Genomic DNA, 15,797 nt, shown 5'->3' with positions numbered 1-15,797 from the left:
CAGCAGGAGGGAGGAAAGGAGAGAGGGAGGGAGGAAAGGAGGGAGGAAAGGAGGGAGGGAGGGCCATGGGTTAAGAGCTAAAGCCGCTTGGCCCAGATGAAAATGGCTCTCAGGCTTCCTGCCAATCAAAGCCCGGCCAACAGCCCACTCTCACTGACAGGGCAGGGAAACGGTCAGTTGGGCCACACGCACACTTGTTGTATGTACACACACATGCAGACGTTGTGTGGTTTATGAAATTACATTATGGGATGGGGACAAAGAGCGAAGGCTCTATACTGGAAATTGCATTTATATAAAGCTACTCTTTACATAACAATGGATGAAATTACTAAACGCATGTGAAAGAGGTCAAACCCGCTGAAACGCTTATTCTGCACATTGTGCAAAAGTAGTTTTTTACAGGTTGCACATTGTCTTAGTTCACTTTCATTTTGCAGCTTTTTTTGGGCGTCAGCAGGAAGCTGTTGTCAGAGGAAAAGCTCTTAACCCCGTCTGTCTTTTACCTGCCCAGCTTCAAGCAGAAGCAGCTGTATGGTGAACATAGAGAAGCTTTTATCAGCGAAACAGAGATATAATTTTTTTTATTTCAAGATCAAAACTGAGTGGAAAAGAGAGTGAATTAGGTTCTGTCTGCAGGCCAGAATCACGACTCCTGTCTGTGTGTGTGTGTGTGTGTGTGTGTGTGTGTGTGTGTGTGTGTGTGTGTGTGTGTGTGTGTGTGTGTGTGTATACGCAACTGTTCACAATATGTTCGCAGTATATTGAAAGAAAAGAAGAAAACCAAAAGTACATAAAAAGCGTTTCTACGGAGGACTTCTGTGGGGAAAGACGTAGTTCTGCGTACGATGATAAAAGACAATTTACGACAAAGTGCCGTGAATATACACACTGGGACAATAAATCATGACACACAAACACACACCATGTGATTTAAAGGTCCACATCGGGAGATCGGGGCTTGGATCTGTTCTTCTCTCGATAACACCAGGTGTAAATCTTATGCAAGGACCCGTGAAGTCTGGATCCATCAGGGATCCATCAGGGATCCATCAGGGATCCATCATGCGCCGGAGGCCGCCGGGAGGTCAGCGAAGTCGGGACCTCGGTATTTCAAACCAAATCAAAGAGCTGGGGTTTCATACGGACAGGAGAAGAAAACACGAGATATATGATGGCTTTTTTTTCTTCTTCCAACAAGTGCTTTGTCGGTAAATAAAACACCAAAGTGAAATGTCACAGCTTTGTACTCTAAAGCCAAATACCGTCAAGGTTTCCCCGGTTTAAATCTGGTATTTGACGGATGCCCACACAGTGGAGAGGTTGATCCTGCTCTCTTTTATTCCCCTCACAAGCTCTGCTTTCCTTCTGTTAAATGTGCTAACCGGGAAACATTAATTATAGCGCAAAACTCTCCATTATTCTTATAAATTGTCTCTTTTTCCCCCGTGTGACCCACTCTGTTAACCTCTTCCAGCTTCCATCTCCTTCTTCCTGTCCCCAGGGTCCTCTTCCTCTTCCTCTTCCTCTTCCCGTCCCTCTGACGGCGTCCTGCAGTGATTACGGTGAAGCTACCGTTTGAAACACCCGAGCGCCGGCAGTTGGTTTCGAGTCAGCGGGGATAAAGTGTCTGAACATCTGCCAAACATTCACAGATCATCTAATTTGAAACACAGTTCACCGTGACGTAATGTCGGGCATCGAACAGATAACGCTTTGAAAACAAGCTTTCATCCATTTCATGCCATGTTGTGTTTGAGGCTATTTGTGTTGCTAGGCAGCTGGGATAGTCTCTAAACTTCATAGAGGAGTGTAGTCATGAATAATAATGTATTTAACAGCATATTTTCCTTGATGGCCTCATCTTCCAGCGTCTCAGCATTTCACTCTAATCGTTCTCCTTTTTTGTCCCCTTTGTCCCATCAACCACCACATTTGTCACCATATATATATATATATATATATATATATTGTTTTTCTCCATTAATTCCTCCTTGGCTGTCGTGCAATAATACTCGTTGTCTTTGTAAAATATGTGTGTGAAGTGTTCCAGGAGAAGAGAAAACTTCTTAATGCATTGTTCATGTTTAGTTTCCTTTCTTCAAACCACAATCCATGCAATGTAGGGATGTGATGAACAATGATTATCGACTTTATTTGATTTAAGTTGCACAATGCAACTTAAATCAAATTGGAAAGAAAGAAAAACAAATATATATATATATATATATATATATATATATATATATATATATATATATATATATATATATATATAAAGAAAGTAATAGGTAGCAAACTAAATATTCAGATTCAGTAAAACAGGGCCAAATAATCAAAGATATTTTAAATAGGATGAAATAAAAATGGGTTTTCTGTCATTTTCAAAAAGGAAGACAACATAAAGATGCTAAAAAGGGTTCAAATCAATGGGATTTGAAACATTCTGCATCCCTGTTAAATGAAAATAATTAAAGTTGCAGGGCCTATCCAGAGATACCAACTATCTATCATATATATATATATATATATATATATATATATATATATATATATATATATATATCAAGAAAAATCAGTACGATGAAATAATAAAAGGACTTCTAGTTTTCCCTTCACTGCCTATACATCTTTATAAGTCTATATCTTATCTGTGAATCTTTCACTTTCAGTTGTTTTTTCTTTCCATTTAGATGAAGATTTAAACGTAATAATCATGCATACAAGTGTACATTTAGAAAGAACCCTCTGAGGTCAGCCGGCCGGTGAGGTAACGGTGCTGCTTTTTAATTTCAATGAGTTGCACGAGTGCCGCCTGCGGCCGCGCAGGAGCGCTTGAAAGAGAGAAAAGAGAGAAAAGAGAGGAGAAGCCGGGCGAGGGCAGAAGGACAAAAGAGGGATGAACACGCCGTAATGAAATGGAATCGCATTCACCGTTTGAAAAGAACATGAGAAGAGATGCTTAATCTCAGGAGGCGGTATTTTGTCATCTGACGCGCATCGCCTCTGTCTCTCAATCCCTCTCCAGCCACCGTTTTTTCACATGATGAGATGGATGATGGACGTGCGTGTGCGTGTGTGTGTGTGTGTGTGTGAGGGAGGAGGGAGGAGGGATAATACCTCCTGAACACATGATGGATGTGGTCGCCGGGCTTAAACTGAGGCCGACAGCGTGCGTGTGAGTGACACCGAGCACCATCATCAACTCTCCCCTGCAGCCTCTCTCAGTCTCTCCATCCTCCGCCTGTGAAGAGAGAAGCACATGGCACCACGCAGCCAGGCAGCACGAGTGGAAGAGAGGATGAAAAGATGCCTCTTTTCTTTTTTGTGCTTTTTTTTAAACTGAGCCACCGAGAGGACAGTGAGACAGACGCCACCAGGTAGAAGCGGCATCTCAGCATCCGGCTTTCTCTTCTCCTCAGCAACGAGATCAAGGGAGACGAGAGAGAGAGGGAGAGGGAGAGGGAGAGAGGGAGGATGCTGAACAACATGACGGACGGCGAGGAGGGACCCAACAGCCAGGGTGAGTGATGGAGGATGGATGGATATGTGTGTGTGTGTGTGTGTGTGTGTGTGAGAGAGCGTGTGGGCTGAATATTCCAGTGCACACGTGTTAGTCAGGTGAAGTTAGGGGAACGAACTCAAGTCATCGTATCGGCCTTTTTGTTTGTGTGTGTGAAGAGCTGAGAGAGAGAGAGAGAGAGAGAGAGAGAGAGAGAGAGAGATGGATGGATGCATGGATGAAAAGGGGAAACTCTGTCAGGTCGTATGTCTAAAGGTTGATCGGATGCAAAACTATCACACACGTTGAAACAACAAGTGGAAGTGCTCCAGTCTAGCGTTCCTTCACTTATCTCCCAAACCCTCTCTCAGCCATAACCAGCTGGTCAGGTGCATGGATGCCTTGTTCATCTTTGGTGCAGGCGATGTGTTTCAGATGTGGCCCCGGCATGAGGTTTATGTGCCCGTATATTTAGTCAAACACTTCTATAGAACTCGAGTGCTGCACCTGCAGAGCGTCTTCCATGTGTCTCTCCATCAAGAACATCTGGCCAGGGGCAGTGTGTGTGTGTGTGTGTGTGTGTGTGTGTGTGTGTGTGCGTGTGTGTGTGTGTGCATGCAGTCTAAGTGGGCCCTAACATGTCTTCATCTTTCCATAACATATATTGCATTATGTTTAAGGTGCAGAGCAAGACCTTCCGTTTGCTTGCATTAGTTAGACTTTGAGCTGCACACGATTAATTGATTAGTCAATCGACAGAAAATATATTTGATTTATTATATAATTGAGAGTCAAAAGTTCTCTGGTTTCGGCGCTCAAAGGTGAAGAGGTGTAATTTGTCTCCTGAATGTCTTTTTTTTCGACTGACAAAACAAGCAAATTGGAGCTGACACTGAGATGTTAGTGTGTTGATGACTTCCTTTCAATTCTGACACCTATCACACACACACACACACACACACACACACACACAGCTTGTGACACACAATGCAGTCTATTTTCGTGCGCAGGGTGTCTGTATTTTTCGTGTTAGGGTTTAGCATCAAAACACCGGTATTGTGGTTGAGAGTTTGTTGGACTCGTCCACCAAAATGTATATTCTTGGAAACTAAACTAAAGACTACGTGACTTTCGCTGACTGTTGCATTTAATTTGTGCGTCCACCACAAAAAGAAATTAAAAAATGACAGCGTTACAGAGATCTTGACGGGTTTTGACTTGTTGGATTAAATAGTTTTTCTCGCATATCCCAGAAAGTGATCTGTTTCTGCAGACTAATGTGTCTTTGGAAGAGCAAAACTCCTATTGGAGGATTTGTATTCAGTTGAATTCCCCTAAAAACATGTCGTTTAAAATGATTAAAGCAACAATTTTCCCCTAAATCAAAAGTAAATGTTTTTAGATCGTTAAATGCCACCTCAGGGAAGAGGACAACTATTTTATTTTGGGGTTAGCCGTCACTTTTTAAGCACAACATCTGTTTCCATTGTTCTCATCTGACTCCAACATCGTGAAACAACTGATCCAAACCCCAATCCTGAACTACAGACAATAAAAAAACTGCCAAAACTTTCTTCGTTTAAAGTCAGATATGAATCTGAAGCCGTCGTCGCCTCTTGTGATCTCGCCCCCATCAGAAATCTGGATGTTATCTTTGATCGCAAGCTTTACTTTGAAGGCTGCAACTTCGTCAAAATGTGAGAAATCTTTTTGTATCCACTTAGGAATCGAGAAACTGTCTTTCACGCACTTGGTGACATCCCGCTTAGATTACCGTGACTCGCTGGTTTCCTGTCTCACCCGACGCAACCTCTCCACTGCAACAGAAGAGTCCACTGGTTCCCTTTGTGCTTTAAAGAATGGTTTTAATGGTTTATTTTAAAGCGCTTCAGGGGTTTTTAGCAACACTTAGGTCAAGGCTGAAAAACCAGAGCAGACAAGTCTTTGGAGTCGAGGACTCTGGAACGCTAGCTCTGTTTTTTATTTAAAATCTCTCTTAAAAACGCCTTTTTTCTCCAGAATTGCTTTCTCCAAATCAGTTATTCTTCTGCTTTTACTCTACTTGTTTCAGTAATTCATACCTTTCATTATTACCGTATCAATGTATCCCCATCTGTTCATTTCTCTTGCTTCTTATGTTAAGCACTTTGTAAACTTTCAAAGTGTGAACATATTATACATCAATAAGGCAGACGACAAGGACATCGTCCTCCATTTTCTTAGCGTTTACCTTTTAAAACCTGCAGCTTTGACGCCTCTTCTCAAGCGGATATATACAGACGGTAGTTCTGCAATACACACACCAGTGCTGTGTGTGTGTGTTCTTTTTAATACAACAACAACAACATGTCTGAAGCACACAGGTGTTGCTCGTGACGTGACAACAACAACAGAGGCGCACGTCTTGCTGCGATCGAAACGCGCTCCAACAAAAAGACGCTCTTTAACCGGACAGAATTGTGAGACGATTAGGCAAAGTGTTGAGCTTAATGCTCGCAGGTGTCGGCATGTTTTACTATCCTGCCACGTTAGCGTGCAAACATTTGCAATGAATTAGCATAAAACATAAAAAGTGTAGCTGAGGCTAATGGGTCCGCCGTTACTTTTGCCATAAAACACATGTTGGGTGAAGCAGGAGGTCTCAACTCAAGTGCATTAGACTGAACAACAGAGGAGCAAATACTGTTTGCTTTTTAAAGGTCATGATTTGGGTTCAACTATTAGACCACAGGGGGTGAATAGTGAGGCGGCATTTAAGATGATAAAATAACAGGGCAAGGGTGACTAATGACTAATAAAAACATGTTATTAAACTTGTAATAGAGTGGAGGAGATGGTGGATCGCTGCAGGCTGCAACCACAAAACAGCTTTTGACTTTTCTCATGATTTATTTTTCCATTCAGTTCCATACTGATGTGCCTAAACGCCATTTAAGTTCTGTTCCTTAAGACAACTTCACTATTCACCGTTTTAATGTGAAGACTGACAGGAAAATGTAATATGTTGCTTCGCTAAAATCTGGATTTCTATGTTTATTAGGTACAAAAAAGTGTAACACATGTAAATACAAAATCAACTTTCTGAGACTGTGGTTGTGTTGGACTGTAAAGAGGTGGAAGTAAAATTGTCACTTTAATACATTTATGTAAGTATTAAAGAAGTGTCAAAAGTAAAAGTACTCGTAAAGGCACCATTCAGAATGGTATATTTATCATGTGTTTATTGAAGTATTTGTTTTATTGCTGTTTTATTGCTGCCAAAGTGGAGATAATTTAACTACTTTATATTCAGTTGGGGGAGATCTATTACGAACACTTAGTTTTCAAAGTGTCCTTGAGCAAGGCATCTACTCTTCAAGCATCCTGAGTCAAACCAACAGTAAAGTCTTCACAGTGTGGGACAGCAGTGTTCACAGGGCGGTGAGCTGCAGCCACCAGAACCCTGCTCGCATCATCTGGAGCAGCTGGTGCAGGAGATCAACAAAGCGCCATGGCAATGTCAAATGTTTGGTGGCGTGCGACCATGTGTGAGTAATGCGGAGGTCAGAAGTGAGGATTTTATTATAATACTGGAACTGACAGATGAAAACAAATACATATGCAGGAAGATGCAAAATAGAAAACGGATCATATCAAATGTAAAAAAATAAAAAAATAAAAAAAGGCAGCTGGATAGACCCACTTTATTGTGGCTTTGGACAAACAATATTGAATTAAAACGAGTTGAAGCGCTGTCACTACACAGATGATTTATTTTTTGCATGGTCTACATGCAATGTCACGTCTATTTATAATATAAATAAAGGATGTATACACTGATGCATAGAATACAACAATCTAATGTTTGATCCATTGTCATGTATATTTTACAATTTTTTTTATCAAGTAATCCAACATTTACAAGGTTACAAGATTATTCTACAAAAGGGTCGCACAGCAAAATGCAGATTGTAGTCCCATGTTGCTCCATTATAAAACTACAACAAAAACTAAGTGCTCCCAAAAGAGTGTGTGTTTAGATGTTTGGATCTATTCATTTAAAAAAGAAATCTCTCGGTGTCCTTGTCCTTTTGGTCGGTAAATACGATCTCTGGGGACAGATGGTCTGTTTAGACTGGGAGAGATTTAACATGGTTGTAGACACACACGCACACGCACACACAAACACACACACACACACACACACACACACACACACACACACACACACACATAGAATGGGAGTGGATCAGGCATTTCAACTGTTTTCCGTGGTCATTTGACTTTGTGCAAAAGAAAATGTTGTTCGTTGGTTCGTTGTTTTGGTGGCTACTCGTAGCGCGCTAAGCTAGCTCCGAAGACAGATGGCTGGCTAGTTAGCGAGGTGGCTTGTCTTTCTCCGGCACGGCATGGACCGTTAGACCCGGCAGCCCCGCTGTGAGGCTCATTTCCTGTCATTAGTGTAGCATTAAATCATGGTGAAAGTAGAAAGATGGCTAACTAGCCAGCTGCCCGCTAGGTCGCTAGCCCGCTAGCTGATTCCAATGTGAGAGTGTGGGATGAACATTAAGTTGTTACTAGTTTTCTCATGCTCATCCCAGGTGACAGATTAAGTAAGTTACTCCATGAATGTGTTTATAATGCTATTATAATTAAAAGAAACTCATAAGGCTTTTATTAAGCGGTCTATAAACTCTTAACAAGTTTTATTTATGAATGCTTAGAAATGTTTTCACAGTAAATCCTCTGGAGACCCTAAATAAAAGTGGCAAATTGTGAGCCAGTAAATCCAATAGCTCACAATATATTTCTCTCTGAACCACAAATGGCAACTTTATGGTGGTGCTTGAGGAAAAGGTCACAGGGTCATAGGCAGCAGAATTTATGGTTTGTTGTGAATGTCTGAAGTAAATTTATTGGTGACAAAAAAAAGGCCTGAAGAGGTCAAAATGTACCCGTCTTTCTTTTAGGATATATCAAATATCCTTTTTCACTTGGCATCATTTAGCGTCTGCATGAGACGCACCAGGCTTTCTAATAACTATATATAACACATTCATGCAGTGTGATGATCTATTATAAAGACAGGAGAACAAAAGCACATAGGGTGGAAAGGAGGTAGAGGTAGACTGGTGAAACAAACACAGGACTTTCAACCAAGACCAGTGTTTGTGTCCGAAACATTGTTGAGTTATTCCGAAGTTAGGTAGGGACGTTTGTGGAGTGTTTTCTTTACTTTTTTTATTTTTCTCAACCATGATTTTACTGCAATCCAAACCACAGCAGAGCGTCATAGTTTGACACACTGGACTAACCAGTGCATTAGAAAGTGACGTCAAAAGTCCTGCAGGTTATAATATAAAGAAGAATAGGATGAACTTTATTCATCGCTATGATGGGAAACTGTTGCACAATACATTTACAGAGACATAGACACAATAAATACACAATATTATAATAATTTCTCTTTAGATTTATCCTCTGACCCATAGTGGGGGTCTTGACCTTCCAGGTTGGGGAAAATAATAACTCCAAGCTGGATTGTTTTAACTGAATTGCCTCTCAGTCAGCAGTCGCTCTCTCTCAGGTAAACGATTAATGGCTGACGGGGGAAAAAATGAATTGGTTTTACTTAATGGAATATTCCAACAATCTGGGAAAATACGCGGATTTACTAGAATGAGATGGAAGAGGGTCATGCTTCCAGTCTTTATGCTGAGCAACAATAGCCTCAAACAACATAGACAGTGTTCCTATGAAGGATTATTTCAATACCATTATATCGCTATAAATATAGAGAAGATCGATACCACACCTCCTGACCTCCACAACGCAACCATACATCTCTAAAATGGACTTAATCTGCTCGCCAGATGTTGTCGGCTCGTTGAATCTGAATCAATTGATGCAATTTCTCTGAGAGACGAAGGGTCACCTGACACACAGACTCCTCCTCAACCTAGAAATTGTGTTTTTTTTTTTTTGCCTATACGTAAACACGAGCAGTCATGTAATTGTGGATCAGGATTTATATCATTGCAGTGGACCGCTGCATTATTTAAAGCTGCACTCTTAATGCCGTATACAGGATTTTAATATTGCTGCTCCTCTGTAATTTCACTGATTTACAGCTTAAATAAACTGGATCAGGGCAGAAAACGCATTGGACTTTTGTCAGCATGCACTGATATAGGTTTGACTTATCAGATCCCCTCTTTACATCCAGCATGTGATGGATGTGTATTATTACAACATGAAGATAAGACAACACAAAATATTCAGTTTTTTGGTCCTTATTCGTGCTCAGCTGCTTACACTGATATCGACCGTGTGACCGTGTGAGCCTCCCTCTTTCCTTATAACCAGTTCGACATTGCGATATGTGTTCATGTCCAAAAAACCTGTTAGTATTCAAGACTTTTATCATATTTAAAAGTAGGCATGTTTCCCCTCCTGACCAGCAGTGTGGGCTCGTCTTTGGGGCGTGCATCTCTGCAAACTATTGGTAGTTTGTTGGTGAATGACTGGTGTAACAACCGAGAAGCTGTGTGAAAAAACAAACATTGAGATGCATATTACAAACGTAGACATGTCTAAAGAATGCTCCTAAAACCCGAATAAATTAGGCATATTCCTCGTGCAGTAATCTGAACATTTCCCATTCAGACACACAGAATATGATAGTTACACGAACCGTATCAAATTCTGAATATGTTCACATTTGGAACAAGAGTGCAGACACTGACTTTAATCCATAAAGAGCGAGAAGGTCAGAATGTCGAAAATTTGATTAACATTTACATCGATTGATCCAGTTCAATATGCTTAATGTATGTGCATGGTCCATTTTATGTAACACTAAACCTCCTCACGTCTTCTTATCGGACGAGCCTTCGCTTGTCGGTCAGATGAACACTTTCAATGACCTACAATTGTGAAAGTCCCACGCTCTTTTCACAATTTATAGATAAGGTTTATTGTGAATTGGGATGCGATGGTGGGTCCTCATGTAATGTAACATCACTGCACTGTTGTTTTTGCATTCTGCAACCTTAATATGTTCCTTCACACAGAGGAGTGTTTATTTAACTTTATTTTGGCACTTTCTTTTGATGGTTTTAGTTGAAAGTAAATGTATATATCAGTGAGCTTCCAGGGAAAATATGTGAGTATGTCAGATTCTTTCAAAATTGTTTCCTAGTGTGCCAAAAAAAAGACTTGTTTTTTAGGTGTAAACATATTTTTTACGGGTAGAAAAGAACATTGACAAGATCAGATTGTTAAAAAATGTGAACTTACACCCTGTTGTGCAGCGTTGAGTTCAACGCTTGGGGAAGTATTATTCTTTTTTTAATGCTGAAAGCATGCAACCTTTACATTTGCATTAATTTCTTGCCGACTTGGGGGCTATAAAGATAACAGTCAAGTTATCATTATAAAGTTGGCGAACTTCTGTTGCTGCAGAGCAACGTTAGCATTCACTTGGAGTGGTGGGTCTGACCACCAGATGAATTTCAATCCAACATTCAGTTTTTGGTCTCTACCCAACTCAGCGTGTCAAATAAAACCATTTCATCTCATTGTGAGATCTAACGAGCAACTGATGTAGTATAAAGTGTGAGAGTCCACAACATAGATTGACGTAAACCGCACTCTTCTCCTGATTTTGTTGCCTTAACCTAAGCTTTAAAACCGTAAAGCTTTAAAAGAGGGAAAGTTTATTTTGAAAAGACACGATAAATGAAACCAGCGTATGTATCCTCGCCATCCAAACACATCCAAAACGGACGCCAGAAGGGTCAAGAAGTGCTCAGTGTGGTTTTAGCCACACTGAGCACAACAGCATGAGAGCGGTGAAGCAAAACAGTGAAGTTGTGGCCCGAAAAGCAAACAACGAGGTCAAAGAAGCAAAAGAAACGGCGGTCAAGCCGAGGGGTCGGGGATCAAAAATGGTGATCATATCATCTTTAAGATGAGGGAAAGGTTGTTCTACTGATAAGACTCTCACATTAAGATATGGAACTATGGGGTGACTCCTTTCTGCAGCAGTGACGTGACTCACTGAGGCTTTGATGGCTTTACGATCCTTTGAGATCCAGGAGCAGAGCGAAGCAGGAGTGGGAATAGCGATATAGAGCTCTCCTCTAATCCTCCCACTGATATCTTCCACCCGCTCATCTCAGATTGGAGATTATTAAAAACGGTGCGCTCTAATCCTATCTTCCCCATCACTTTCCCCTCCCGCAGCTCGCCGTCAGCGGTCCACTCTTATTTATTGGAGCCCAGAGCGCCGTTGTTGTTACAAAACTGTTAAAAACACATCGGTGAGCCAGACATCTTCCTCACAGTAAACAGTTGGTTTCCTCGATACCACAGACTCCAACCAGCTGCTGCAAATGTTCTTTCGGCCTGAGCACGAAATCTACGACAGGAAATATTTCACAACGAAATACACAAGTTACTCCTGTTTGAGCAATATTTGCTTGGAATTATGGAGATGGTGATTTATAATTTGTTTAGTAGTTGTGACCTTTTTCAGTTGACTTGAGTCCGAGCGCCACAGAAGTCTGGAAGTCGAGACGGAAAAAGGAATTGCAGAATTTGCTCTTTTCATGGAATTTGTTGACGATAAACAAAGAAAAAAGAATATTGCCGTTATTTATATGTTTTTAGCATCATCAAACACAGATGTCTGATGGATCCGTGGGAATTTGTCGAATACAGAAGAGAGGTAAACATTTATTTAAATGTATAACCTGCAGCGCAGCACTTTTATAACTAGCTGGAACACACAAGGGAAACATTTGATCAATTCAGAGAATTTCCTGTTTATTTTCTCTGTGAAACTTTAAAAACGTGTTGCTGCGTTCTCGCCTGCAGCTGTCATGCTGCTCTGGTTATTCTCCAGTCCGGCCTTCTCTACTCCCACCCATCACTTTCCTTTATCATCATCATTTGTCTCTCACGTTCCCAAAGTAGCTGTACGCCTTCACCTGCATCTGAGTATTGTCAAAATCCTATAGTTTTATACACATGGTCAAATGAACCTTCAAACGCCCTCTAGTGCTTCTCTGGATCATTAGATGTTCTCCCTTGGTGGGGGTAATGTGGGGAACGGTCAGCAGCTGGGCGGTCTGGAGTTTATTTCCATCCCAAAACACACAGAGGAGTCAGTCACAACAGATAACCCTCATTTTGTTTCCCCACATGTCAAATTAGAAAATTAACTTCTTATAGGAAAAATGTATTTGGAGGTTGTTTCATTGATGCTAAATCTGCTCCTGCAGCCCCATTCTTGGTTTATGGTTTCTATAAAACCCATTGTACAATCTAACTTTCTATACAGGCGCATGCATCTCTAATCCTAAAGTTCAGTCCAGTAGAAATCTGTTGTCGCTGTTGTTGCTTCCTGTAAGCTTTCCGACCCGATGACTTAAAAAAACAGAGGCAGCATTTTTGTGTATTATTTATTTAGCGTCTTTCTGCTTTACGGGACAAAACGGTTTAAATGTGCTTCTCACTCCCCCATTCACACGTGCACCAATGGTGGCGCTGCATTTTGGGACCAATTTGGGGTCCAGTGTCTTGCTCAAGCACATTCGAATATATCGAACTGCCAAGTCTGGCGCTGTTTTGTTTTTTTTCTCCCGTGAACCAGACTTTAGGCCTATTTTACTGCTGTTATACAAGACTGTGTATAAGAAGTGGACGTAATCATCGTCAGGACATCCGCTGGTTTGTGGACGGACGTTTTGAACCCTTGAGTTTTCCGTTTTAGCCGTCGCCATTTTGTATTTTACGAACCAATGAATGGAAGTGACCTGTCAATCAACTTGCAGCCCCGCCCTAAAGCATCCCCTACATTATGGTCTGTTTGACTCTAAATAACCATAATTTACTAAATGAACATCATGCTGTATTGAAGAAGATTTGAAACTAGAGATTGAGACATAAACTCATGTTTACAATGTTTACTGAGGGAATACATCAAGAGAAGTAGAGTCATTTATATAGACTTCTATACAACCAGAGGAGTCACCCCCTGGTGGTCATGAGAGAGAATGCACCTTTAACACATGATGCATAGACTTCTATACAACCAGAGGAGTTGGCCCCTGGTGGTCAAGAGAGAGAATGCAGCTTTAACACATGAAGCATATACTTCTATACAACCAGAGGAGTCGCACCCTGGTGGTCAGGAGAGAGAATGCAGCTTTAACACATGATGCATAGACTTCTATACAACCAGAGGAGTCACCCCCTGGTGGTCAAGAGAGAGAATGCAGCTTTAACACATGAAGCATAGACTTCTATACAACCAGAGGAGTCACCCCCTGGTGGTCAGAGAGAATGCAGCTGTAAGACACTTCCTCATTGGCTTCACTTGTCAGAACTGGAGGTTGCCTCCTGTATATACTGGCAGCTGGATTGCAGAGGTCAAAAAGGAAGTGGAGAGTCAAGTGTTAAAGTTGTTTTTTAAACGCACCATAAACAGCCCATATATATATATATATATATATATATATGTATATATATATATATATATATATATATATATGTATATATATACATATATACATATATATATGTATATATATATATATATATACATATATATATATATATATATATATATGTATATATATATATATATAAATATATATAAATAGTGTGTGTGTGTATATATATACACATATATATATATATATATATATATATATATATATATATATATATATATATGTGCGTATATATATGTGTATATATATATACATATATATATACATACATATATACATATATATATGTATATATATGTATATATGTATATATATATATATATATATATATATATGTATACATATATACATATATATATGTATATATATATATATGTATATATATATACATATATATATGTATATATATATATATATATATATATATATATATATATATATATATATATATATATATACACACACACACTATTTATATACAGTGTGTGTGGGTCTGTGGGTGTTGCGTCCTCTCACCACATGCATGCCTCTCCTGGCTCACAGACACGTCAACAAACACAGGAACACGTTGGTCTCGTTAGCAGCCGAGCTAAACGAGGAACCAATTGTCACCGGCAGGTCGATTCTCTCTGGAGAGCAAGCTCGTATGTGTCGGAGAGACCGAAAGAAAAAAAGAGGGGATTTCAGAGGCAACAGCAGTGTTTTGTAGAAAAACTAAAAGTGTCACATCTGGAAATGTTGGAGGCTGGCAATGTTCCCTCTAATTTTTTTCAGCACTGAGCAAGACATTTTTTCTGAGCACACATTTCAGCACTGTGAGCAATTCGCAACCACCCGACCTGCCGAAAATGACCACAAGCCTGGTTAGCCATAGGGGATTCAAATAGATGACAGCAAATGCATCAATATGTATACAAGGGTGATATTTATTCAATATCCTTTATAATGGCTGGACTTTGGGAACATTTTAATGATGGTGTTTTACCAGTCAGTTTAGTTGAACTAAAAGGATCTTTGTTGAACTTCAATAAGGGGAGGTTATGACTGGTTCACTGGTTATGACTGATAATGATATATATAAAAAATAAAAGTATCAAAGGTGTTTAGTCATTTCTCAGCAGGTACAACATTTAAGTGGAACTGCATTGAAAGAAAAATGCTAATGCAGTGCTTAACAATAATTATAGGCCTATTAAATTGACATGGTGTCATTTTTCAAGGTAGCCTATATAAACATTTTAATAACTTCATATTCTTTATATTTAAATATGTCTGAAAGTGTCATCCTACCTGTGTCAGTTTGGACTATTTCATCTAGCCACTCATGTTTGAACGTTAGGCAGACCTTTTTCTGGGGCGCCTGCTCTGCCTTTCTTTTCGCCATGTTAGCCTATAACTGCTGGAGCAGGGCCCGCCAAGAGGAGCCTGAACAGCGCCGGCCCGAGCTCATGTGGCTTCACTCCTGGCGCCCGTAGGAGGACAGCGGGAGTGGGGGGTGCTAACGGAGGCAGAGCGCTAGCAGAGGTACAGAGAGCGCATGTCGAGAAATGGGGCGCTGATTGGCCAAGACTCCACACGTCCCATCAAAGATCTTATTATTGCGGAGATGGCTCACTCCTATCTCAGAAACATTGGCGCAAAAAAGATTTTTAACCCCTGAAAAAAAATCGTTTGTGCGGTCTGCAACCTTGTGCATACATCAAGACTTTAGGCAGTTCTGTTTGGCTTTAATATGAAGCCTGAGTGTGACATTATTAAAACTGTATGCTGTGCGTGTCTGGAAGACAATGGAGCGT

At 40.3% G+C, this 15,797-nt stretch overlaps 1 protein-coding gene across 1 annotated transcript in view; it reads left to right on the top strand.

Annotated features, from left to right (window-relative positions):
* Positions 1–3,477: 3,477 nt before the first annotated feature.
* The window catches only part of LOC306743521 (solute carrier family 12 member 5-like), a gene marked incomplete at both ends in the record, with an annotated part of 36,626 nt that continues 24,306 nt past the window's right edge, over positions 3,478–15,797 (top strand). Inside the window, one exon of the mRNA XM_079226040.1 lies at positions 3,478–3,523. Coding sequence (XP_079082166.1) covers positions 3,478–3,523 — 46 coding nt within the window. The remainder of the gene's footprint in view (positions 3,524–15,797) is intronic.

This window comes from Taurulus bubalis, assembly GCF_910589615.1.
Source record: "Taurulus bubalis genome assembly, chromosome: 11".
NCBI classification, from domain to species: Eukaryota; Metazoa; Chordata; class Actinopteri; order Perciformes; family Cottidae; genus Taurulus; species Taurulus bubalis.
This window is presented reverse-complemented; position numbering and strand designations above follow the sequence as displayed.